Source organism: Falco naumanni, chromosome 1, assembly GCF_017639655.2.
Source record: "Falco naumanni isolate bFalNau1 chromosome 1, bFalNau1.pat, whole genome shotgun sequence".
Taxonomy (NCBI): domain Eukaryota; kingdom Metazoa; phylum Chordata; class Aves; order Falconiformes; family Falconidae; genus Falco; species Falco naumanni.
This window is the reverse complement of record NC_054054.1, coordinates 20,696,842-20,723,554: the sequence shown is the minus strand read 5'-3', so window position 1 is coordinate 20,723,554 and position 26,713 is coordinate 20,696,842. Positions and strand designations below refer to the sequence as shown.

Here is a 26,713-nt window from a genome sequence, read left to right as displayed (position 1 = left end):
CACTAAGGTTTGTGTTGGATCTGCATCTTCAAATACTTTAAAAGCATAACACATACTTAACAATTACGGAATGTATTTTGGACTAAAACTTCCTCCTTCACCTTAAAAAACAAAAGCCCCAAGATACTCTGCCAATTTGATGTTTGGCACTCTTCAGCAAACAGAAGTTCAATATCTTGGCAAAATGGCAAGTCTTTTCTTTGAACTCCTTTTTCTTTTGGAATCCTTTTTAAAAGCACAGTACCAGTATCACAAGCTAATGACATTTAATTCTCAGATATCTGAATCCTTTAGTGAAGGCATCTAAATAGATTCACTGGATATGGAGAAAGAAGTTAGATTTGAATGCAGTATCAAAAGGACTTATTTCCAAACAAACACTGACCTGTCAAAGAGATATACATACCATGCAACATTTAAGAAGCAAGGCTTCTTTCTTTAAGAGCTTCTGATGCAGGCATAGTCCATGCTTGTGACACTGTGTCAAACTGTAATGTTGTTACAAGTAGTAGAGAAGACTTGTATCCATTTGATAAAAGACAAAAAGCCCTAAGCAATATTTTAGCCTCACAGTGCAGTGGACCACCCACAGAAATTAATGAGTTTTCAACTACTGATCATAACAAAATGCACATACTAAATTAAAGCTTCCTGGCCAGCTGCTGACAGGCCTGTGCTTGTGGCCTTAGTTCTTGGGATTAAATCAGGCTCTTAGCTTTGAATTTTCTTAAAAATGACAGTCTTTCAACTCTCAAAGGCTGGAAATGAAGTATGAAAGTGTGAGCCAACTCTAAGTGATAAATTTTGAGAAGTGATCCCTAATCTGTTGTTCTTGTAGCCCAAACTACAACCATCCCTGCAGTACTACAGCACCCCCAGGGCTGATGAGGCAATTGTACCATTCTCAGTGAGGAGTCGGCACCATATTGTGCCTCCAAGAAAACATGAAGCTCTGCTCCATCACCACCTTTGCACAGCAAATGTCCTTCTAATACATCTGTCCTAAATGCAGAAGGATTCCACAGCATGGAAAAAATGCTGTTGAAGAAATGCTCCTTGCTTCTTGCATGTATTTAGGATTATTTAACTTCCGCCGTATACAGGCCAGAGTTTCCAAAGAGTTATAGCCATCAAACCAGGTATTTCAATGAGGGCAAGCATTATTTAACACATGGCAAACTAGGATGCCTAAGCCAGCCTGTGAGCCTGTGAACAAGGGCAACATTCACCTGTCATCTTCCTTTAAGTCATTTTATGTTACAGGCAAGGCAATTAAAACAGAAGGGTTGCGGGTTTTTGTGCATTTTTGGTTTGTTTATTGGGGATTTTTTGGAAGCTTTCTATGTAAACTATGTTACTAGATGTGATGTGACAATTTAAATTCTACAAATAAACCATCCCATTTTCTCTAAAAAAACTTGAGGATAACAAGAATACTAAATCATAGAATGTCTTCCTATGGATCCCAGAAAAACAATGATAGTCTTTGGATCCTGAACAGAAAGACAACAGCAACAGTGTTTTGAAAAGTCTATCAAATACATTGTATATTATTGAATACATTATATCAATACCTGAAATGTATTATCTCTTGCCAGTCTGTCCAACATAGCTACAGAGACACTACCAATCCAGCACATAATAGAAATGAAAATACGTAATTCTTCATCTGCAAAAATAATTATTTTTTTCACCCTAGACATAACTTAAAACTGGACATATTCACAAAAATGTTTTTTTCCACACTTTTCATAGGCATGGAAGTATATTCCAGATAATTATAATCTTTTTTTTTTCTTTCAAAAGAATTTGAATTTAGAAGTGAAAATAGGGAACCCTGTACTGCCTCTGTCAGAATGCAAGATGTATTTCATGAAAATTTGTAACAGTAAAAGTACTTAGTTTCATTTGCAACATATGTGGGAGGTTTAGGTTAGCTCAACTTCAGTATTTAAGTAAACACAGGGTTACAGATCTACCTTCTTCAGGATTTAACTTTTACAAAGACATAACAAACCTCCCTACTATTGTTAAGAAAAACATTCATTCAGTTAGTTCATTCTAAATTTGTGAAAACATGTCTGCAGATTTTCCTGAAGGTGCAAGAATTGACAAAGAAAATTATTCAACACATTAGAGGTAAAAATAGAAGTTGCAAAGACCTGTGACAGAAAATGTGGCAGGTTTCTTTAAGATTTTGTTTTAACAAATGTAATAAACCACAGGTTTTCTTTAGCAATTTGTTGCTTGAAAAATGGAATAAGCTTTTTCCTAATGCCAGCTTTTACCTACATTTTCTTTGTTACATACATATCAACTGACTTTAGTACAAACCAAACACCCTATACATACAGGGAAAGCTACTGTGAGGTAAATCTGGCTACAACATTTTCCACTTGTCTGTGTTTAAAAAAATTAACACTTCTGTTGTGACTGCTACTGAAATTAAGCACTGCAACTCCTGCATCTCATTTTTGCAATGCTCTATTGACCCCCACATCTGTTAGGACCAGTTTAATTTAAAAAAGCAACTGCTGGCAGTTTATCTCTGCCTAATTTATTCTTTGGCTCCAGTCAGGTATTTCACAGTAACAGTTATACCTGTAAATAGCTGTCTTAAGCTAAGATGGATACAGAAATGCCAGTTAGAACTGCTCATTCATTGAGCAGTGACTTTGTCATTGTGTAGTAACTACAACCCCCTTTTTTACAAACAGGCATATCTAATCTCTGAACCTCTTGATTTCACTCATATCATGAATAAGAAACTACACATATATTAACTTTAATACTGAATAGTTAATTGATTTCATTTCATGGCATAAAACGAAGCACATAGGGCAGTCACAGTCTCAGGATGAATTTAAACACCTGCTAAGAATGGAGGCATTATCCAGTGCTTAAATTGCCTCCAGTTTAAGTCTTGTTTGGGGGAAAACTATAGTAACTCATTGTCTCCAAGGAGGGGGAGGGGGAGGGGGAGGGGGAGGGGGAGGGGGAGGGGGAGGGGGGAGGGGGAGGGGGAGGGGGAGGGGGAGGGGGAGGGGGAGGGGGAGGGGGAGGGGGAGGGGGAGGGGGAGGGGGAGGGGGAGGGGGAGGGGGAGGGGGAGGGGGAGGGGGAGGGGGAGGGGGAGGGGGAGGGGGAGGGGAGGAAAGGGTGGGGGGGAGGGGAGGAGAGGCGAGGAGGACAGAAAAGACAGAAAATGAGGGAGAAGTGAGTTGCAGAAGTGGATGACTGTATGTAGTTCAGGCTGTTTCCACTTGCTGGCCTGGGCCTTCTTTCTGGTCAATCATGCAATTCAGAGGAAGTAGTGTGATGGGAAAGATCCCACAAGGTGCTGGAAAAGACAATACCAAATGGGAAAGTCTTACTTAGCTAAACAAAAATGACCTAAAGAAAGAAGTCGAATAAACGTTGTCCTTGTTCGCAGGCTGACTTAATCATCCTACCTTGCCACTTGCTAAAAAATACTTCTCATTGAAATGCAAGTTTTGATTTTTGTTACTATGTCACAGGGTACTGCAATTCTTTCACCTTCCTTAATCTTTGCTCATTATTATGGACATTCTATTAGTCACACGTATATATGAATGTGGCAACTTGGTATATTTTACAGGGCCCTGAACTTCTCTGAGCATTATAAAATAAAGTAGTAGCATTCAACAAGATCAGTTCTAGTTTTGCAGCTAAGACAGTTAAACATTCTTTCTTCCGACTGCAATGACATATGCTTATTTCTATTTCAGTTAATGGCAAAATTAACTGAAAATTAATGTACTATTAAGCAGTAAATGAAACTCTAGGATAGAATTTTTATCTAGGATAGATAAAAATATCAGTCGCTTCAGGTTGTCATCTGTAAGTTGCTATCACTGCTTTTTCTTTGAAATAAAATACAGTTCTGAAGTTTAACAATATAGTAAGTGACAACACATAAACCAGGTAATTGTTTCAAAATAAACAAAAGTACTAAAAACATTCTTAAAACTCTAATCAGAAGCACTTTGCTGAACTGCCGATATTGACATAAACATTTGAACCTGCACACAAGTATCACAAATAAACAGGTTGAATTCACAAGACTTCCAAACACCTCAGTGTTTATGTTCACATTTTTCCTCAGGGCCACCAAATGCAACATCTGATATTCTTACGTTATTTCAATTATTCAGATATTAAAATATTGGAAACAAAATCAGAAGTGGGTCCTGGATGCACAAGTGAAAGCTTGCGAAAATCTTAAACACAAACAAAACATATATCTATGTCTGAAATCTGTGAGTATGGTCCCTTTGTGAACGCCAAACAGGAGCTCCTGGATTTGCTAAGTGCTGGAAATAAAACTGCAAAAGCAGAAGCTAATTCCAGTATCAATTCCAACAAAAAGCAAAACACTAACCTAATAAATTAACTGGTGGGATTGTTATCTAAGGGGTGTATTTTCTCATGTGAATTATACAAACATTAAGGCTGAAAGTGAAATCTACAGTCACTGAGTTTATACCCAAGCTATGAGGCAGGACCAGTATGTCTAAACTACCTGCCTTAAAACATTGCCAAGGATGTTCCTTCCACAACATCGCTAAATGTTCTGGCCCTCCAGGAAATAAAGTTCATAATATGTTGTCTATACTTCTGATATAAAATAAGATGATTACTTATTATTCCAGACTTTGTGAAGAAGATTGGAATCTAGATTACAGACTAATTTTCCACATGAAGAGACTGCCATCACAATTCACCTCCTTCTTGACTGTGCTAAGCCAAAAAAAAAAAATTCTTTCACTCTTTCCTTGCAGGTAATATTCCTTAGCATGTGTTGGCTGGATTTTATTCAGTTCTTGACATCTTTATATCTTTCTTAAAGATGATAAAAATAGTTAATTCAACATTTAAATTCTTCCCTATAGATCACCTGTAATTTTCCTAGACTGGCATTTAACTGATGTTCTCTACTTCTTCACTGAAGTTATTAATGAAAATACTGGGTAGTATGAACCCTTCACAGACTGTCCTGCAATCCCACTTGACAGCTTGGTCATGAGGCACTGAGAACAATCTTGGCCTTTAGCTGAATACGTAAGATTCAAGAACGACTTTGACCGTGCTTTCTGGTTCTGTTGAAAGTGGCTGATCCAAGCACAAAAACTAGAAAAGAATTACCAATGAGTAACAGCAGCAGGTAAATTCTGACAGCGAGGATTAAAACGAACACCTCTTTGGGGCAGAGATGCCTAGAATCTCAGAAAAATGTTTTGCAAAGCTCAGCCTAAGAATAGAAAACTTGAGGAAAAAGTAATGCAATTTTTTGGTTGGACAGGCAGACTTTTAGGACATTGCATCAGGCACATACACTGTCTCTGTCTTAAGAGTGCTTCTTGCTTGAAAAGTTATGCACATTGTGTTGGCGTATTTAATTACACTCCAGATTTCGCTTACAGTCAGAGTTCCTTTCTCCCGTCATATTAGGATCCAAGCAACTTTCTGATCAATCATCCAAGCGAAACAAACCACCATTTTCCAGAAGAAAAAGGAACTTCTGTGAACAAACCCAAATCCAAATCAGAAATACAAAAACTTCATCTTGCTTTTACAACCCCATAATTCAGCTAGCTGCATTCAGACAAGAGGGTAATGAGGGAATATTTCCTTCTGCCACTGTTTCTGTCCAAAGCTGGTTGCTGTCATGAAATATCTGTGCTCTACATATCACACATTTCTTTGATAACCTGATACAATGGTATCCTGGAATGCTGAATATTACTAAGTTGCAAATTACTGCAGGTTTCTGTTCCTAATGCACAACAAAAATGAAGAGATTCTGAATAACAGCTTGCAAGGCATGTACTTGTTGAGCAATTACTCCCTACCACATATAATACCCCAAAAGTTTTCTTTTCCTTTTCAGAACACACTTTGTGTATCAGCCATCTGCCACTGACTTTAGCCACTGAAGCATGGTTTCATCTTTCACTAAAGGATTAGCCCATGCCATTCTCATCTGATATAGTCTTGCCCATCCATATATTTAACACCTTATTTTAAATGTCTCTTTCCTGGTTATAACACAGAGATTATTCTTCTCAGAGGTGATGAGGAGATGATCTGTATGAGTACGAGAGGAGCATTCCTTTAAATCTTCCAGTAAGCTCTGTAAGGGATATAAACTCTCTTTGTTGTGGGTGCAGTTGAATCTTTTCTGTTCTCTTCTTTTGCCAGGAAGATATGAGTGGCTGGAGTGTTTGATTCTATATATAACTAGTTGATGTCAGCTGGATGCCAATCCCTTTGAAGAGGGTCAGCCCCCAGTTTGTCTCGGTACTAGGTACCATGCAGATCCAAGCACAAGGGTAGAAACCACCCTGGACCAGGCAGGTCATCCCCATACATAACTAACTTCTGAAGCTTCAACTAAAGGGTTGAGATCGCTTTTTTCTGCACAACAAAACAGTAGGGTAAGTGCATTGTTTCCTGAAATATTTTGACTGTCTGTTCTACAAACTGTCATATAAAAGACTGTCATGTAACCTCTTGACTCTGCAATTAAAATTATGTTTATTTTTTTACTTGGTCAGAAATGCACTTTCTTTAAAGATGACAAAGCATCTCATTTAGTTCCTCAATTTCAGTATTAGATTAAGAAATGTCAAAATGTAGCATTTCTGAAATCATAAACCAAGATGTAATTAAAATATTGTTTATCAATTTACATTTTTAATATGTGTAGATGTGAGAAGGCCTAGACCACTGACACTGTTTTTGCTACAGAATTTATGCAGCCAACTCAAAGTCCATTCCTTCAAATCTTCTATCCATCAGAACATGTCCTAGCATCTGTGTGCAAGCAAGAACTGCCAGTGCATTTTGCACAATTAAAACTGCAGTATTTCTAAATCAGAAATAACTAACTTCACTATTCAGCCATTTTAAACAGGCTGTTAGAAATTAAAGTTGGCCAAATTGTGCAAGTTGGCTAAACAATGTAAAAATGTGTTGTTTTTTTTCAGCAAGGAAAAATCGTATCAGAAAATCACAATGTTATCACATTCTGCCATGGTCAAAGAGAGGAAACAACAAGCATCAGCCATTATGGATGAAATACACAGAAATGGTATAGCGCTAAACCCAGCTTACTGTATATGCAATGTCCTCTAGCCCTCCCTAATACATTTTTTTTTTAATCATAGAGTTTCACTCTCTTACAGCTTTGTCTCTGGGTGTTTTGCCATAAATAATCTTGTGGGAGTATCATGCTGCCTATCGTAACTAATCCTTTTGTAGTTGCCTCTTTTCATTTGAAAGCTATTTTCAGATGAACAACTGCTGTGGAGGAATGAAGTAATCTAACAGCTGATGTACATTCTGCTAGGATAGACTTTCAGAATATTATTTGGGGTTAATAACATGACTTCATTCCATTTCAAAAGGCTACCATTAAGAAACATGCTGATCTGTATCCTCTATTTTGCTGTTTCACTCTGCTTTTTTATATGAATGATAAAAACTTTTGAAATAAATGTTTACATCTCTGTTCCTTCCTCAAACTTTATCTTTGTAACTAACAAATTTTACGAGCATTTGGCAATTCTCTCTAATGTGCAGCCACCACTTGATCTTATATAAAAAAATGTACATTTTTATGTTGTTGTGTTGATGAAAATGCAGACACTTATAGGAAGGTACAGTTTGATTTTCTGAAACAGGCTCTTAAAACTATGTTTCTAGTGTGACAACTTAAGAAACAATTAACTCAGCTGGGAATACAAATATCCTTGGCTTTCATTAGGTATGTGATGGATGCTTTTGGAGATCGTTCCAATACTCCCCATGAAGCCTTTTTATCATCTACATAAAAGATCAGTTTTTTAAAAGTGATAAGCACCCCAAAAGCCACACTGAAAAACCAAGAAGCTCCATTAGTATTTAGAATTTATGACAGTTATACCCCTCACATGGGATAAAACTGAACATTAAATTCTAGTACTGAAAATCTTTCTTGCGGGCTTTTGCTCCAAATAATTTGGGGACGGTTTCTGTACTCCCTCACTGAGCATTGTGATTGCATGAAAAGTAGGACCAGGGACATAAAGTTTTTAGAAAAATCTGTTAGGAGTTTCAGTGCCCAGTCCTAGAATTTACAATATTTCCATAGGGTTTTTTTCTGTAATTTCTATTCCTAAGCAAATATCTTCTTCCTCTTTCTATTCTCCACTGACCACACACTTAAGTCTGAAAGCCAGTCTGCCCTTACAGATTTCATTACTACTACATTATTTTTTGGTATTGTAAACTGAAGTACTATATATGTCTGAAATAGCCTGTAAGCTTGAGGGGAAAAAAAAAATGTCTTTCATGTGTTTGTTTGGAACTAGGCATTTCACATGGTAAATGTTGCTACTATTCATAGCAATATTAATAAATCTACCATACAGTCCTTGAAATCACTGGTGTTATTGGATAATCTGTGCTGATGCTTTGCCTCCTATAATCTGTCCTTTTTATTATTTGCGTATTATCAGATTTGCTGTCAAGTTTAGATCCATACACACAGATACGACAGCTTATCCTACAAGATATGCTTGTGATATGTGGCCACTGAAGGCAATACTAACTCTTTAAGTGTGCATTCTATTTTTGCATCTTCTTTGGATGCCTGGGATATTGAAAGGTAAAAATTAAATGTACTGTTTCAGCCAACCTCACAGACTTATGAAATTCTGCACTGTCAACAACATAGGTAAACAGTAACAGAAGATTCTGTAACGTTAAGCCCTGGTAGCTTGAAATGACACACAGAAAGCATACCTACTACATTTTTACTTCAGCCCCTCTTTATTATGATGCTTTCAGGTAAACAGTGAATCTCAAATGCCTTGTTAAAAGACATTGAGAACAGAAACAGTTGCGGATAACCTACAAAATCTGCCCAGTCTCAAAGAATACCAACCTCTGGGCAAGACTGGTAATAAGTAGAAGTCCACATCTCCTGTTGGCTTGTGGGATGTGACTTTGTGTTTCAGAGAAGTTCCACATGTCATAAAATGCTGAAGGAATAGACAATAACTGTAAACCCTTTTATGGTCTCAGAAGAGAGCCTGTAGTAGTAAATCAGCATGTGGATACAGTGACCTCCCCAAGCCCTCGGTTTTCCACTAGCAGACTTGGACTAATCATAACATTTCTAAGGCTACTTGGTAGAGGTAAACATGTATGTACATACATATGTTTAAGGAGGCCCTCAGAGTTCATCAGGTTAGCCATCAATTACACTAAATCTCACGGCCAGTTCTACACTATTTCTTAAAGGCATACTTCCGTAGTTACATGATTAACTGTCTTTCATGATATAGTTAAAAAATCTTATTTCTGATACTACAATAAGCATACTATATGATATTCATAATTAAAATTTATGATCCAGATTAAGGTATTTAGAAGATTGTAAACTGGAGGATTAAAGGGGGATTAGGCAGCGAATGCAGGAGGAACTATATAAATCATATTTAAATAGAGTCTGTTATGATTTTAAGCACAGGACAGGAAGGACTTGGCAGGAACATATTAAGAAATGAAGCTAAAAGGTTAAGATTAGGATTAAACTATGAATGAAACTTCTAGTATTAATTTACAACGTCCATTTATGACACTGATGTTCTATCATCCTCTAAATGTCCTCCTTTTCTCATTCTTCATCACCTTTTCTGCACTGACACTGAAACAATCCCTAGACACATCATAAAACCAGACAGATGATTAGATTTTAGTTGGCAAGGGATTCAAATGAACTTCACACTTAGGCTATTGGGATCCTGCCTGGATACACAACAGTACACAACTGTGGGTTACAAAGTACCTTGGAGCCTTCAGTTAACATTAACAAGAACAGTCTGCATGTTAGGGAACAGCAAGGCCCAAAATAGGCAACATCCAGTGTGTCCCAGAAGAATACAAGAGTGGTTTGGACAGAGATCTGCAATCACCTTGGCACCCCAGACTCTGAGGATGTACATACTACCCACTCAGTGTACAAAGAAGAAAAGCTTTTCCTACATGAAAATGTTGTTGATTTGAGGGGTAAATTTCTTACTACTTACTAATATAAAACCATCCAACACCCCTGCAGTAATCTTGAGAAATTATAAAATCAAAATATGACTTGTGGGTCTAAATTTTGGGCCACAGGCCAATAACCAATGCACTTATCTCAGCCACAGAGCCAAAACCCCACTACTGTCACTGATATAGCTACATTGAGCAAGCTGAGTCATTTTCTTCCATGTTAAGAACACTCTGCTTTGTAGCTACCTCTTAAACAACAGGAGGTTATTAGGATTCTCTGTGCATACTATTTTTAAAGCACAAGCACATGCTCCAGCTGACAATACAGTTAGCTTGCTTTTGCGCCAGTTAAATCTATTGCAAACATTCAACTGAAATCAGTATGAATGTAACTGGATCAAAAGTGATGCGCCCCAGGGCCCACAAACTTGTTTGATTTACCATATGGAAAACTGTTGTCTATAACTTCAGCTAAGTATTTAATATACCTGTCTCAATTAAGTTTTCCTAAATGTCAGCAAGTCACATTGTTTTTCCAGCATAAAGTTATTATGAGACATATGCTATGTTGAACTTGGCATTTACCCAAAATGAAGCTCTGCATATGCAATATTAACTTTGCAGTATCTTCTGCAGTTAATTAATTTGTAATGTTAATTTTAAACTGGGCTTCCTGTGTGCTTACTCCAAAAGCAAGATACAGTGTCTTACATATAATTTGCTTTCATTTAATTTTAATGCATTAAAATATATGTCAAATTCAGAATTTTAAATCATGTAGACCATAAGAGTATGTGAAGATTAGAATGTCTTATTACTGAAGAAACAACAGAATGTGACTTTGAATAAGTGTATCAGAGAAACATACTAGATCATTGATACAATCCTCAAAGCACACTGCTCTTCCTGGTTTTCTTCCTGAAGTTTATGAAAAACTAAGAACAATTTCAATTAATAAACCATTAATTTTTAAAGTGGCAATAGCAATTATTTTATTAGAAATTCTGGGTTTACTATGCAATCTAATTATTGCTACATTTGTTAAATCCTACAAACTTCTAAGTAGAAATAAATTAGTAGAAAATAGTCTATTTAGTGATGAAGTTACTGTAGTCTAAGGTTTAAGCTTTATGTATAGGTTGAGGACATCTAGTAAAAGGGTTCAGTCACTAAGCAACAGCTTGCTTATTGCCACCCGCATCCCAGTTTCCAGAACATTACCATAAGGATGATCAGTAGCGTTTCTGACATCCAGAGCTCTCCATTTACAGTTCCAGTTGATGTCCCCTTCCCCTGCTTATGCATTTTCATTTTCAAATCCCCTAGGAGGTCACTAAAAACAAAGCAGGATTTTTTCCCAAGTAGGGAATAAAGTAATATTGCATCTAGTAATTCAGTTTCCTCTTAGAGAGAATGAAAATAAAAATGTTCTAAATGTATCAATTCATAGAAGCATGTTATAATTCTTTGTTAGAGCTCTCGTTTTCCTTGAGCTTCACTTTGAAGCTTCTTTAAAAACAGTTTTAAAATACTATTTAATAGATACTTTAATGCAAACTTTCCTTAAAAGTATAAAATGTACCCTGGATTTCAAAAGCAAACATCATAATATTAAAGAACAATTGAAAATAAAATGTTTATAAGCAGGTATGTTTAAAAGGGGTTACCTGATCATCAGTCCAATTCAGGACACAGAGAGTTAACTGAAGGTTTGACGCGAGAACCCTGGGGTCAGATGGAATTTTGTTCCTGGTTTCAGCAGAAGCTAGTTTTTACTAGTCTGCTGTAAAGATGGTGTGTAGGACATTATAGACCTGATCTTGATAAAAGCTGAATGTCATTCAACTGAAGTAAATGTGGAGCTTGAGGTGCTCAGCATCTTCGACAAAACAGGTTTGTGTGTTCAATACTGTCCTCCAAAATTCTGGAAGGATGATTAATTTCACTAACACCGTATGAAGCTATGTATTAGTTGTATGCTATGTATTACTTAAGTATGCATTAACATGTTGTAGCATGTTTCAGGTGTAGGGTATGCAATATCAGGCATTTAAGAGAACAGAGGTATGTATTTATCCATTGTATTGCAGTCTCACCCAGTTTAAACCTTGGAAAAAAGGTCAGCACCCCCAGAGATATCATGGTAGAGGAACTATCAACACTCAGCAACAGAGGTGCAAGACTCTTCAAGAGACGTCAACGGAGATCTGACAAATACACATATGAAAATTATCATTACGTAGCAAACAAGCCAAGAAATGTGAGTATTTTGTAAGAACTTACTAATGAAACACAGTGAGACTAGCTTGCATTTCCTTGGTGCTCATGATACAGACTGTGCATGATTAATTTGTAGTTTCAGGAAGAATAAAGCAAAATTCTGTACTAGAATGAGGCTAACATGAAGTGAGCCATTTGTATTTTATTGAGCTCCTACAGAAATAAAAAATCTGAAAACCTTAATACTTAAGGACATCAGATACAAATCATTCTCATTCAAACTTGATTCAGGTTACTAGTGATCAGAGTTCTTATCTTGTAATAATTGGCTCATTGACTATTGAAAATTAACTAGTTAATGATATTGAAAGGTTGGAAGAAATGAGAGTCTGTTTCATGCAACCAGTAAGTATTTTTATTAAAATATGTTGGTGGTCTCAACTCAGTTCCCAGGCAGCAAAATGACTCTCACAACTGACACTAATACACTCCTGGCCTGCCTACCTCAACAGGGAGAAAAAGGACAATTTTTGTTTAAACTAGTCCTTCAGCAACAGGGTTAAAGCAGTAGTGATACCCTGGGAATCCTCATGGCAGGAACCAAATGCACCTGGCGTCTGTCTCATCTGCAGCCTTTGCAAAATATTTATACCTTTTCTTTAACCTCTGACAATAGGAACAACAACATTCATAAATTTTAACTAATTCTCCAATGCACTGCAATGTTTAGTTATTTGAATGTGAATACTCTATGCCCAGTCTAATACAGCACGCAAGCAGCCCCTCTGATTCCAGTACTGTATTAAATTCTGCTTCTCTGCTATATCTGCGCACCCTCACTGATTCCAGATACAAAGGTACATGACTAAAGAAGTGGAATTCACCCCCGTACTTTTACGATGCTTTGAAGATGAAAGTAAAAAAGTGCTACAAAAGTTATTTATTATTAATTCATCTAGGAAATACTTCTTGTAGAAATAATTTTGTATATTTTACTAAAGAAAGTACCCACACACTTGTATATTAATCATAAGCAATAAAATGAATGCAACTTGTTGACTCTTAAGGAAACTTTTTGTCTAGTTGTATCTCATAATGAGGCTTTGGGAGCACACATAAAAAAGACACATTTGCAATTTACCACTTCCATGCTAACCAAAATGTTCAGGGATCTCACAACAGTCAGGGAGAGGATTACTGGAGCTGAGTTCAGTATTTCCAAGATTACAGCTGAAATCTCTAAAATATTTCTGTTCTCTCTTCCTGAAGAAGGAATTCTCTATGCTTCATTGACTGTTAAGGTAAATACATTTGTAATTCTGTGGCCTTTATATTTCCCATACAAAAAAAAACAACTTTACTCAGGAAGAAAAGTATGTCTTAATATCCCATGTTATAGAAGAAAAAAAAAAAAGTTTCATTTTCTATGGTACAGGTATTTTAAACTTCTTTAGTTGGTCACTCAGTGGAAATTAAATTCCACAGGCATCAAATGGGATCAGGTTTGAGTTTTGATAAATCTGACTTTTTAAAATAAATCTGCACAAAAGAAACCTTGTATAAAAAAAATCTGAGTAACTCAAACTCATCAGTTTCTGTGTCCAGTTCCATGCTTTTGCTACAGTCTGACAGATTGGTTCCCCTCTAGTCTACTGCTTCCCACCAAAACACATAAAGTACACATGCTGTACAGTCAGTATGACATGCTGACACATGAAAAAATGATGCTTCTTTGGTTTCTGTTCCATTCCCTTAAATGCCTACTTAGCCAACACGGGTGTTGTCTTCACCATCTTTATGATTCTGACTGTCAAAATTAATCTTTCTACCATACTTAAGGATGGCCTTGATCTTTTTTTGTTTCAATTTTAAACAAGTATTATTTGTTTGCTTTCTTACTTTAAGAAACTCTTGCTCTAACACAGTCTATATTTAAATTGCTTTTAGCCTATGTGTCATAGCTAAAATAAGATACTGACTTCTTATGAGACTCTATATTTATGCAACAATGATTAAGCCTTTGGATGTTTCCTTAGAACTGATGACCTGATCGGAGGGTGGAAAATAACAGCATATCACAAATCCCCAGAAAGTGACCTGCAGTGAAGTTGTTATTTCTATTACAAATAACGGAAAAGAAAATCCCAAAGGCAATTCAACAAATGCAGTGAATTTACAACTGATAGGGGAAGAGCCACTTTGAAGAATCAGTGCTTTGAAACTCACACGGCTCAAACTTGCCGTATTTCTTGAATCTTTGGGTAGCAAGGGTGCTCTGTCTGGCACATAACAGCTTCTACTGCCTAGTGATCCAGGGGACACATTTTATGGGCCCCTCTGCCAAAGTTTGCTGTGAACCACAGAGCCCATATGCACAGGTAGATTTTGTGATGATTGGTGTAAGCAGAAGTGAACTCTCTTTGTAGACTGGATATCAATATTTAAATATTCAAAACGTTGGAAAAGGTCAGACAATTCAGCTGGATAGTTATAAGGCTTTAGTCATCTTGACCTAGCTCACAACACATTCGATCCTTTCAATAAAGCGTTCACACACTTGTAATGCAGACATTTAAAATTGTGCTGGGATATCATTCTTAACACTGAAAAATTATTCTCTTTTGCTTACATAGCCAATGTAAGAGAGTTGTGAAACTGTTTCACCTTTTGGCTGAGGTCCAGAAAATCTGGGGAGTGCTATCTAGCAAACAGGGTACCAAACATCAGGACAGTACGCCTTTGGATAGCACACCATGGATCTTCGATTTGGGTTGTGAACCGCAGCATCACTCCAACCCTCAAGAAAGAATCACAGAGGCTTTTTTTTCCCTATGCTGTCAATAATATCTATTTCTATTTGAATGCAGCGTGGAGAGCCCATACAGAGCGTTAAAATGGATGGCCTCAGTGTGGAAGGAATTCCCCAGCATGCCCCAATGACACCTCCTAATACACCTGATCCCCGGAGCCCACCACATCCTGACAACATCGCCCCAGGTAATATATGAGTCTACAGACATTAAATATATTTAGTTCTCATTTCACAGCAGAGGAAGGACCTCTTCATAAAACAGTATCTTCAACAAGAATTTGTTAATGGACTCACTATCAGAAATCAATAAATTTGTGTCAGATAAGTAATCAGAATCTCCCACAGAAACGTAAAGTGGTGCTCTTCAGTCGCTTCTTTTAATTTTTAACGATTTGATATGCCTTTTGTACTACTTCTGCCTAAACTGAAAACAATACAATAATATCAAGAGAGACTGCTTCTATATTTACTGGTCTTACAAACATTGAGGAACGGATCCTCAGATTTAAAACCAGATTAATATACTGACTTTTCTTTGCCAAACCTTTGTTTCTAATATGCTCAACAGTCTGAAAGTTGGCCATTGTAATTTAATTACCTATAAATGTAAAACTGAAGTCACTGTAAGTTTTGCTAGAAATCTTTACAGAGGGGTGACTTAAAAAGGAATTTGCCTGTGGCTGCATAAACTGTTCTTCTTTAAGTCCCTAACTGTGAGGGTACTGTTTTCTTTATTTAAAGCAGTGAGTTAAAAGAAGGCCTTTTTTGGTATTCTTTAAAGACTAGAGAAGGCTAATTTGTTTTAACTAATTTATTCAGTGATATAGCCCTTCTTCCTGTTTATGAATTATCCATGAGCAGACTGGTTTTTACAAATTCATTCTTTGTTCAGAATTACTCAATGCATGTTTTGTGCAGACCTTTTCCAGTCTATGCAAACTAGGTCAATGCTACTCTGTTAGTGACTGCTAAGGCTCTGTGCATCCATTGGTCAAATACAATGTGAACAGGGGTAATTTCTATTGCTAAGACATGACAGAAATCTTCAAACCTTTTCTTAGGCAAAAAAGGTCTGGCAAAAGGAGTAGATATGAAATCAGAAGTGGTTTTTAAGCTTATAGAAGGAAACAGCAGTAACAAAGATGATAAAAGGGTAGAACATATTTCCCTTGTTTTTCAAATAAATAGTATAACTCATAACTGGTTAATCCTTCACTGGTTTTAATTCTTAAGATTGTACATTAAAGTCTGGCTTCATCCCCCCTCCCCTATTTATTCCTGCCATATTGTACTTGGCTTTAGAAGAAATCACACAGAATAGGGAATTCATTTATTTAATAAAATTCTGATCAGAGCCTGATCCTCAGATGATTATGCAGAGAAAACAACTGATTCTTCACTTTTTCAGATCATGAAAAGGACCAGAGAACCAAGTAGGTAGGACATTTACAGCATCTAAGCCGGGGGCAAAGGCAAAAACTCCACTGTAATGGCTGTGATCCTAACTCCTTTTAACACTTTTGGAAAATGTCACTCAAAGACTATAGAATTAACTTACTTTTAAAGAAAAGGCTGTTTTTAAAATCTTTTTGTTAATTCAGTCAAGGGCTGTGTAGCTGTAGTCTGGTTTCAAACAAACGTTTATAAGGATAGAAACAAATTTATGTAAAACTAATACAAACTTCGCATCAAAAGAAGGTAGAATACTTTGGAGCAGTTATCTGAAAGGCTACAAATGGCCACTGCCAGCTTTCTGTTTCTGTGTCGCTTTGGCCAGGTGACTTCATCCAATCGTTCATTTTACTTAACAGTAAAATACCTGTATGTTAGTTCCTAGTTATATAGGATGGTGGCAAGGAAGCAGAAAACGCAAAGTAGTATTATAATGGTCTTGCCTTGATTGCCTTGCAGGATATTCTGGACCACTGAAAGAAATTCCTCCTGAAAAGTTCAACACTACTTCTGTGCCAAAGTATTATCAGTCTCCCTGGATAGAAGCCATTAGGGATGATCCAGAGCTGCTGGAAGCTTTGTATCCTAAACTTTTTAAACCCGAAGCAAAGCCAGAGCTGCCTGACTACAGAAGCTTTAACAGGTAATTCTGAATGGACACTGAATTTTACAGTGCAGAGAAAAATTACTGTGAAATTAAATGTTTCCACCAGCTGCAAAAAAATCTACCACCTGTGTTTGCAAGTATATCCATAAACATGAACACTCATACAACTTACAAGTGGCAAATAACAGCATTAAGGAGGGAACTAGTATCTCTCTGAAGTATGGCCCCAAAACTCATTTGCAGAACTAGGAATGTACGATGAATTACTGAAAACACTGACAGAAAGAAAGAAAGAATCATAATCCAGTGTACTCAATAAATGGGAAACATGAGCTATAGCAACACTTAACTCCTTTCAGTATTTCTGTTGTTGACTTAATTGGCACAGGATTTTAAGATGTATCAGGGAAACTCAATCAAAACTTTGTAAGCAGTACAACGAAAAACACTGTTGGGTATTTTTAATACAACTCACATGTTTTTTCTTTTAGGCAATGATAGTACAATGAACTTTATCCATCAACCAATCCCTCACAACAAATACTTAGACTGCATATTTAATTGCATTTAACATTTTTTATATCTTCTATAACCTTTGGCAACAAATTAACAACATTAAAACATTACAAAAAGACTTTAAAAGCACTTAAAAGTAGAAGGGGATCTGAGAGTGAAGTTATTTACATAGTAACTAGTATACTAAGGCTTTCAGTAGAACTTCTAGATCCATGGACAACACAGGGTTTTGAACTATTTTGGAAGTTTTAAAACACATACTCACTTATGTCTTTTGCTTTCATTCATACGATTCACACTATCTTTATTTATTGAAATTGAGGATATTTTTCCTCTGAATAACTGCTGCTGAGTTCCAGATAGCTGAGCCAAACCAAACCCCTTCCTCAAAACACCACACAGAAATCTATTGAAAAACAAAATGGCTCATGGCAATATAAACTTCGAGAAAAATACCACAAACACCACTTGAGTTCCTGCCGTTGAAGTGAGTCCCAGCTACGAGTACAAGGACTGAAAAAATCACACAATTCAATGTCAAAACCGGCACTGCAGACACTACACTAATTCTGATTTCCTAACAGCAATATACATTGCCATGTTAATAACTAAGTCTATGTAGCACCCTCTTCTCAGCAAACAAAATAACAAATACAAGTCAGAGAGATGTGCCACAGCTGCTAACACTGGAACAGTAAGAGCACAGTTTATGTACTATGGCAATTGTAACTGGAAAAAAAACCACAGAACAAAACAACAAAAAAACCCCCAAGATACATACACATGGAATAGAGACAGAATCCGTTCTCCCTCTCACAAGAAAGATTCTAAGTCCAGCATATGAGTTGCTGCTGCGAAAGACAGGATCAGACAGGGCACAGAGGCCCCATTAATAGGGCTATATGTCTTGGGATGGTATCTGATGGCTTCTTTGTGGAGTTTTAGCTGCTCTGTGGTACCATATTCTCTGTTAGTTGTCCTCTTTACAATATTAACTGTCTGGATTTCTTTCTGTCGTGCTTTTCTCTTTGTACAACATGGCAGATCTGTGGCTTAACATGGTCCAAATTTCTTAAACACATGCATTCATGTAAGGGAAAGGTCAATATTCTCCCTTGTAACTGCCATAACAACCTACAACGTGGCACATAAATCCAGATCCAGATTGTGAAACTGCTAAATCCAAAACACAAGGCATATGAATATAATCCACCAACTCTCCTTGTCATGGAAAAAATCCGCATCCAGAAGAAAATAAAGATGCCTGGTGGACCTAAAAAAGCTGTTACATACAGTACATTCAGATTTATGTTTTCTACCAAGAAGCAGCAGATCCAAAAATACATTGAGAATTTGCAAAATCGAAACTCAAGACACAAGCCTCCTGGAGAGCACCTGACAGCCATGACTTAGGTATCTACACTCCTAAAAATGCACACCAAAGTGGGGTGTCTGATTATGGGATTCAAAATAGACAGCACACTGCTTGCCAAACTAATCAACAGAAGACATTCTAGAGAAGGCTAATTTTGTGCCTTAAATTTCTCTTTGCTAAGGCCATCAGCATTAGTTCTGTCTGCCTATCTTCAGATCAGGGCTAGACTAGGTCTTCCTTTCCAAAAACAGAGAAGGGGTCACATATTCTTTTAACATTTGTATAGGCAATAAGGTTCATTTCTTGGAAAGATCATTTTCCTAGAACATGGTCACATGAGTTTATTTCTACAAGAATATACAACCCTCAGGTGAGGTGTAAAAACATGGTTTCTGGCTATTCCACAGAAGAGGTGGGAATACTTTCCACTTCCCTTATCAAGACCTGTGCCATAGCACAGGAAATAATAAACCTCTTTGGGCTACAAAAATACAAACATATTTTTCTAGATAAACAATTAAGAAACTCACTTGGGGAAAGAGAAACCTGGGCCTACATCTGAGTTCCCAGATCATTCAATGCAGTTTCTTTAACTACTGCTTACAGTAAATTAAGCAAACAGATTTAGGAGCAGGAAACAGAACCTACACTTCTCTATTAGTTGTGTGGCCTGACATCTATGCTAAGAGTCCTAGACTGTCTAAAACAAGTACTTTTTTTTTTTTTTCATTTCTGGGTAGTAGTTTTGCTGGAACACTGTATGTGAGCAGTGAGGACCACTCTTACAAAGAGATCCCCTCAGACTGAAAAGGATCCAAACCTCTTGCAGAACAACCCCAGTCACAGACATACTATACTATTATTTGACAAAAAGGTTCAACATTAATAACCATGGATTTTGAGTGAAAGTGCCTATTTGGTCAAAGCTTGCTGCAGTAGCATATATGTGTTTTCAAGCAAGGAATTTCAGGCAAAAGATTATTAATTAGAGAATCACAGGTGGGCTTTGGTGTAAGATAGGTGCAGCTGCCAGTATAGCTAAGATAAAGGTAGATCTGATCATTTATATAAGGAAAACATTAGGCAGCTCATGAATGTAGCAGCCTTTGGGCTTTGCACACAGAGTGAGATACCTCTCTTTGGACTTCTGTGTCTAGATCCTACTAAGTCATTCTGTGCATCTAGGTCACAGCATCCTTGACTTCTTTAATTGCAGTCTTGGAGAGAAAGCAATTGCTACTATATTAGGCAATTAAGTGCAATATAATGGCACCGTTTTGTTATCAGTAAGGGTATCAATCAAGGCTTTCTATCATGCTTCATCATTCAGTAAAATGTCATTATGTTTGCTTTCCTGCAAAATACTGGTACAGTCATCATTAGTCAGGAGGGGGTGTGGTTAACAGTAAGTGTGATGCAAAGGAAACGGCCTGAGATTATTCCTAGCTCATTCAGTGGTATCTGTTAAAACACCACTCAGACTTTACAGGTCATATGCAGGTTCCTTTCAGCTTTCCTTGTTCCAAAAATATCTGTAAAAGCAACACAACTTCAGCAGCTAGGGATGCCTGATGTGTTGGAAAAGACACACAGATGCATGGCCTAAAGGTATATTCAGCACTAAACAGCATTCAGGTGTTTTTTTTCCCCACCAATGAGGAGGCAACACATTTTGTGCTGCAGGGACGTTGCAATGCTGGAGGTCAATGAATGAATAAGCAGTGGGAGCAAATGTCAAGTGCATTTGCCTTCTGAGGCAAGGCTTTCTGTGTGACAGCCAGCAATGGTTTAACAGCACATAGCACTAGACAGAGTGCATAATCAGAGAAACTGGGTTCTGAAGCTCTCTGAATATACTGTTCAGACCAAGCTACCCTTCCTCCTCCTAGATGAAAATGAATCTGTTCTAGCAGAGAAATGCTATATGATTTTTCTAGGAGATTAATTCCTATCAGGATTGAAGAACTATTTACTAGTGAAAACTTTTCCTGCCTCTTTTACCAGTGTGGAAGCACCCAGTAATCACCTGTGGGAAAGACACCATGAATCTACATTTCTTGAGGAGTTTGTAGTATTAGCTAAATTTTAGTACCTTTATTCCATCTGCTTTCTTGGAGCTGGATAAAATGCAAAGGTAGGATTATGAGTAACATACAAAGCACTACATCTTACTCAGTCAAGCTGTAAGACAAGCAAGTCTAACTAGTTCTGCCTCTCCTACCAGATAAATTATTGCTCAGCTTTCTCAATTCCCAAAGACTACTGTTTCAAAAACACTACAGGAATCCAGTCCATCTGGGCTGGGCTCTGTTTTTATTGATTAATGGATTCTGACCTCTATTGTAAAAATGCTGAGGACCAGAGCCTCAAAGGAATTTTGGGTGCTAACTTGAACTGATGTGAGATAAGTGGAAGCTGGGTGCTTAGCCAGTTCCTTAGCACCTAAGTACCTCTGTGAAACTGGCATTAGCTCTTGCACTAAGCTACCATGAAGCTCTGAGTATTTTGCAGGGTCAGGTTCTTAGCTCATGTGTCTCCTTTTCTCACAAGAATTAACAATAAACAGAATGTTCTAAGAATGAGAGTCCATTTTCAAATGTGAAACTCACATTTTTGTAATTATTTAATTGAAGGTGTTAATACAATACAGTTAAAACATTTCTTCAGACTTTCCCAAATAATCAACCACAAGTACTCTCCTGTGTTAGGAAAATATAATGTTCAATAAGAAAGACTGCAGGAAAAAAAGCCCTGCTAAAACAACAGCTAAAAATAAATATGATTGGGCCTACTATTGTTAAATCACACACCTACTTTTTAGGAATATGCAAAGTGAATATTAAACAATCTCTTACACTTCCTGGTGCCACTTCCTATGGCTCTGAACCAGCATTTCCACCCATATTATGAGCAATGACTACTGGAATTTTTCACACATGCATTTTAGGCTTCTATACAATGAATCAGAGCTCAAGTGATACAGTTGATGTACACACAACACAGGTCATTACAACACCATGTTGTCAGACAGGTTATTGCTCACAAAAATATACTGCTGCTGTAAAGGAAAATTAACCTCTATTAGCCAGTTACTGCACTCTCCTTTATGTTGATCATCATGTGCTTCTGCCTAGCACACAGGAATGCACAATTCTTTGAGGCCAGACTTTCTGTAGGAACTACATGAGGGTTTTTTCACCCAAAAGGATACTAGAAATTCCATAGAACACCCTCCTGTTTCTGTTACCCACTGAAACATCCTGTATTTAAAACCCAAAAATACTACAAAGAGGATGTTTTACACTATAGAATTGTTTTGCATTTTATACAGCTATTATTATTATGTTCATATTGATTATCCTTTTAATTTACATATTGATGAGAATTAAATATTACAACAATGTGAGAATGTGTATCATAATTAGAGCAGCAATTAAACCAATCTTTATTATCCTGTAAGATGTAGATCACTACATGCACTGTGCCAATTACCAAGTAATTATTTGTAATCAGTATCATAGCATACCCAGTTTGACATTGTGACCTAGGAGACAGTTTCACAAGAAAAGCTTGATACCACAGGCACTTTATAAAGAATTTCCTTTGACCTACAGAGAATTTAATGCTTGGTCTGGCTGCTGCTGCAAAATATTGTCTCATCTTCATTTGAGAAACATTTTTAGAGCTTAATCCAAAGCAGTGCTCTTCTCTCAGTAAATGTGCATGCCTAGAACTTTCATAATTTTTTATGTCTAACAAGATTAATCTTTTGGAGTTACCACCATCCCCTTTAACAAATGCCGCTTGTAACAAAATTCAGTGAATTATCTGTGTAATGACAGAGTAGTACCATTTCTTTTACATCAGGGATTCATTTTTCTGAATTAATCTCTTTGTGAGTGTGTGTGTGTGTGGTTAATTCTCCCTAGGTTTTGTGTTATCTACAGTTATCTTGCTGAAATTCTTAGTCAGATCTTCAAATGATCTCTTTTAGTTTCTGTTGGTGTTAATTTATCCAGGCTTCTGCTATAATACTGGAGCCAATGGAAGTATATACCAGCAAATCTGTCACTTTGTACCAAACACACAAGTACCAAGGCTGGTGAAATTCCATTTCAACAAAAATTCATTTTTGCATGCCACTGTGTATCTAGCTTTGCAGAAATAAGGTGGTCACGTGTAGCCTAAAAATCTGACACTCTTAACTGGCTAGCATATATCCCAGCAAAGTTACGCAGCTGATCAAAGTGCAGACCACATGCAATAGTATGTTTGCTTATACAAAGGAGTATGGAAAAAATGACAGAAAAACTCCAGCATTTTTTTTTTTCATTCAGCCTAGAAACCCACAAATATAAAAGAATCGCGAGAGATATGTGGAAATACTGTTGTTTTAAAAAAATTGCAAATGCATGTAACAATTCCTGTTCATTTTTTTTTTTATCTTTTAGTTTCTCAGGCCTATCACCAGAGGGAACATTTACATTCAATAACATGAAAAATACTGGCCGAAGACTAGGGGTCAATTTCAGCCAGTGTTTCAAGGTTTAGTTACAGAAACATTTTCTTCAGAAACAAAGCTGGTGTAAGAAGTCCTCACCCCTTCCCCTCCTTTCCAGAGCCTGTTGTCTTTGGCCGTTCCTTTCTGCTTCACATTATGCTTTACTGCCTCCTTCCTTGTATTCCTACAATTGTTTGAGCGTAATGATATAAACCAGATTGCTGAAATAATTTGTATTTCAAAATGCTCCTTTGTTTTGAAGGGTCTTTGTTTAAGCCAGATCACCTAAGTGACCCAAGTTTATAGCACAAACTGCATACATTCTAACTGGTACAACAATATGGTGCTGAAATATAGCGTAGGGGGAGGAACATGCAACTGGGGATAGGAGAAAATGGGGTGAGAACTTCCTAAACTAATTACCTGCTGGAGAGAATGTACTGAACATGTTTTCAGACTTACCAACTGATTCCAACAAAATAAGCTTTGACTCACCAATGACAAGGTTTTCTTGCAACATCTTTTTCCCTCAGCTCTTCCGTCCATTTGAATTTTCAAGAAGGCTTCAGGCTTTATCTAAGGGAAAATAAATTGGATCTTAGAGACTTGACAGAAAAACAATCAGAGTATTTTCCCCAAAAGCTTGAAAATGTAAACAAGCAATTGTACAAAATGTCTATCATTTGAATAGACTTTGTTCTTTTCAGTTCCTGGGAGGAAAAGAAAACAAGTATTTTTAAAATCACATTTTACTTTTATTTCTTTAATATCTACAGAGTTGCTACTCCCTTTGGTGGTTTTGAGAGAGCATCAAAGCTGGTTAAATTCAAGGTACCAGATTATAATCTATTGATGCTAAATGATCCCAGATTCATGATCCTTGCAAACCCTCTTGCTACCAGAAGATCCTTCAATAGGACTCCTAAAGGATGGACATCCGAGAATATTCCTGTAGTGTTCATTCAGCCTTCGGATTCCAACACCGTTCCAGAAACAGAGGACCTGTGAGAGAAGCTGCACTCTACAATGTACAAAATGCTGAAAGCTGCACATCCCTGTGTTTTTGGTCCAAATATTACTAAAGGCTACTGACAAAATTTTTCCTCGGCAGCTGGAATATAAGTAATAATGTCTGATACAGTGACTCTTCTCTGGCATCTAGTTTCATCTGTAGGCGTAATATAAATAAAATAATTTGGCAAATGTTACTGAGATATTTTCTATTTCTGTTTACATGTTCTTCTACTTCCTTTTACTTTCTAAAATCTTTGATTGCCATTTAAGAACAAGTGTATTAAGAAAAAACATGACACCACTATCAAGGGATTTGATTTGATAGGGATGCTGATTATGGTAAAACAACTGAGCAACACCACAACAGTGCACTTAGTGCACTTCGAGTACTGCCTGCTCAAGAAAAGCTATGACAAATCAACGTTATTTCCCAACCCTGCTTTCAGCCAAAGTTAAGAATTTTGTTGTTATTTCAATGACAACAAGTTCAGTCCATTTTCCTCCTTTCCAGATCTTACTCAGTTTTAATTATGGATGTCAATACCCACGTCACCTGGATTTGTTTACAGAAAATGCAGTAAATTTGCCAATGACAAGGATTACATAGTATGATGAAAAAGTACAGAGGTATTTCCTGCATAAGTCTAGAATGTTTAATCACAACTAAAAAACCCACCAATCACTGGTTATGTCAAACATACCAAATGAGTATCACCAAGCTATGTCACCACAAATGCTTTTGTTACTTAAAAGAAATTTCACAGACCTTTTCCTTTACAGCCATAGTATATATTGGGACTTAAAAACCTGCGAGTTTTCTTGGTCTTGATATGCTGGCAAGCTCTGACATTCTAGAGATACAAGTATCAGATGCTTATTAAGCACCCATAACCATACAAGACACAGGCAAAACTCAGTAAAAAGGTGCTGGTTTTCCATGTCATTTTTCAGGTTACAACTACATTCTAGTAAGAGGCAAGCATCTGTTAAATAATTGCTTGTTTCTAAATGCTTTTCTGTTTGAGAAGTATCCAACGTCTGCAGGTTGGATAGTGTAATACAGTTTAGTTCGTATGTGTTTTGAAACAGGAAACCTAACTTCAGCCAACAGGCCACTCTCACATACTTTAGATGCTTTTCCAGGGCATTATGGTCTCTAAGCATGCATGCAACATTTGAGAGGTTTTGGGGTATCTCAGATACTAATTTTTCCTTTAAAATGAGTATTCATGAAATTTTGCAAGTTCTATGGTTAACAATTAAATTTTATCTCAAAATGAAACCCACAGAAGATGAAGATGGTAGGCAAAAAATATTTTCCCAGACAGTTTCCTTATTAATGGTTTTGGTGGCATTGAGCTACAAAAGTGGATATTTCAGAAAGAATCTCACACCTGCAGAAAAGAACGGTAGAGTGAGATATACAGTGGAAAAGTTTTGTCTATATTTTTGGGGCTGGAATTTGTGTTTGTAAAAATGGTTTCCACGTTTCAAATCTGATTTTAACGCAAGCAGCTGGCAAAGGAAATTCCGTCATCTATTTTCTTAGATTTACTTTGTCACACAAACTACACAAATGACAGGTCCTGAATCAAATTTATGAAAGGGAAACAAAAAAATAAACCCCATTGACTGAGAACACTTTCCTAGCAAAGGATTAGTTTGGGGACTTTAACTGTGCACATCGTACAGCAATTATATGGACAATGACAAAAATATTAATTCTTCAAGGCTAAAAATGCAAAAGCTAAAGAAAAAAACTATAGCGGGGAGCAATGCAAACAAGTTCTGGAGGAATGTGGTTTTTACGAGCCAGCATAAGCATTCATGAGCCTATATGAGCAGAAATGTGAGGAAATTGGTACACAGCACATACATAGTGAGGACTGTCAAGAAGGGACATACAATTTTTATTGTATACTCTGTAAAAATAACCTATACATGCAAAGCATGCCACCTTGCTTCTTACATAACACATTAAAAGTAACTTTAGTTTTCTATACATCTATAGATCCACTGGTGCTGAATGGGCTCAGGAGGCTTCAAATGTTTGAGAAGTACGGAGCCTGCTATGCATGTGTTCAGCTGATGGTTCAAATAACAGTATCAGAAGTGTATGGAAATTACCGACAGTCCTTAAGCCCTCAAATTCTGTC

General features: G+C 36.9%; 1 protein-coding gene across 1 annotated transcript; it reads left to right on the top strand.

Moving 5' to 3' along the window:
- Window positions 1-6,295: 6,295 nt before the first annotated feature.
- On the top strand, window positions 6,296-24,741 carry MYOZ2 (myozenin 2). Its single transcript, XM_040582342.1, has 6 exons — window positions 6,296-6,456; window positions 7,009-7,112; window positions 12,151-12,320; window positions 15,148-15,277; window positions 17,004-17,187; window positions 24,320-24,741. Exons 2-6 carry the CDS (start codon window positions 7,037-7,039, stop codon window positions 24,549-24,551), a joined length of 792 nt encoding a protein of 263 aa, XP_040438276.1. The 5' UTR covers window positions 6,296-6,456; window positions 7,009-7,036; the 3' UTR covers window positions 24,552-24,741.
- The last annotated feature ends 1,972 nt before the right edge of the window (window positions 24,742-26,713 follow it).

Bases quoted from the DNA above. Each gene is read 5' to 3' on its own strand.
- MYOZ2 (XM_040582342.1), top strand. From the start codon at position 7,037: ATGTTATCACATTCTGCCATGGTCAAAGAGAGGAAACAACAAGCATCA. The intron at 12,321-15,147 runs GTGAGTATTTTG...ATTTGAATGCAG, and splicing joins TAGCAAACAAGCCAAGAAAT to CGTGGAGAGCCCATACAGAG. The intron at 15,278-17,003 runs GTAATATATGAG...ATTGCCTTGCAG, and splicing joins TCCTGACAACATCGCCCCAG to GATATTCTGGACCACTGAAA.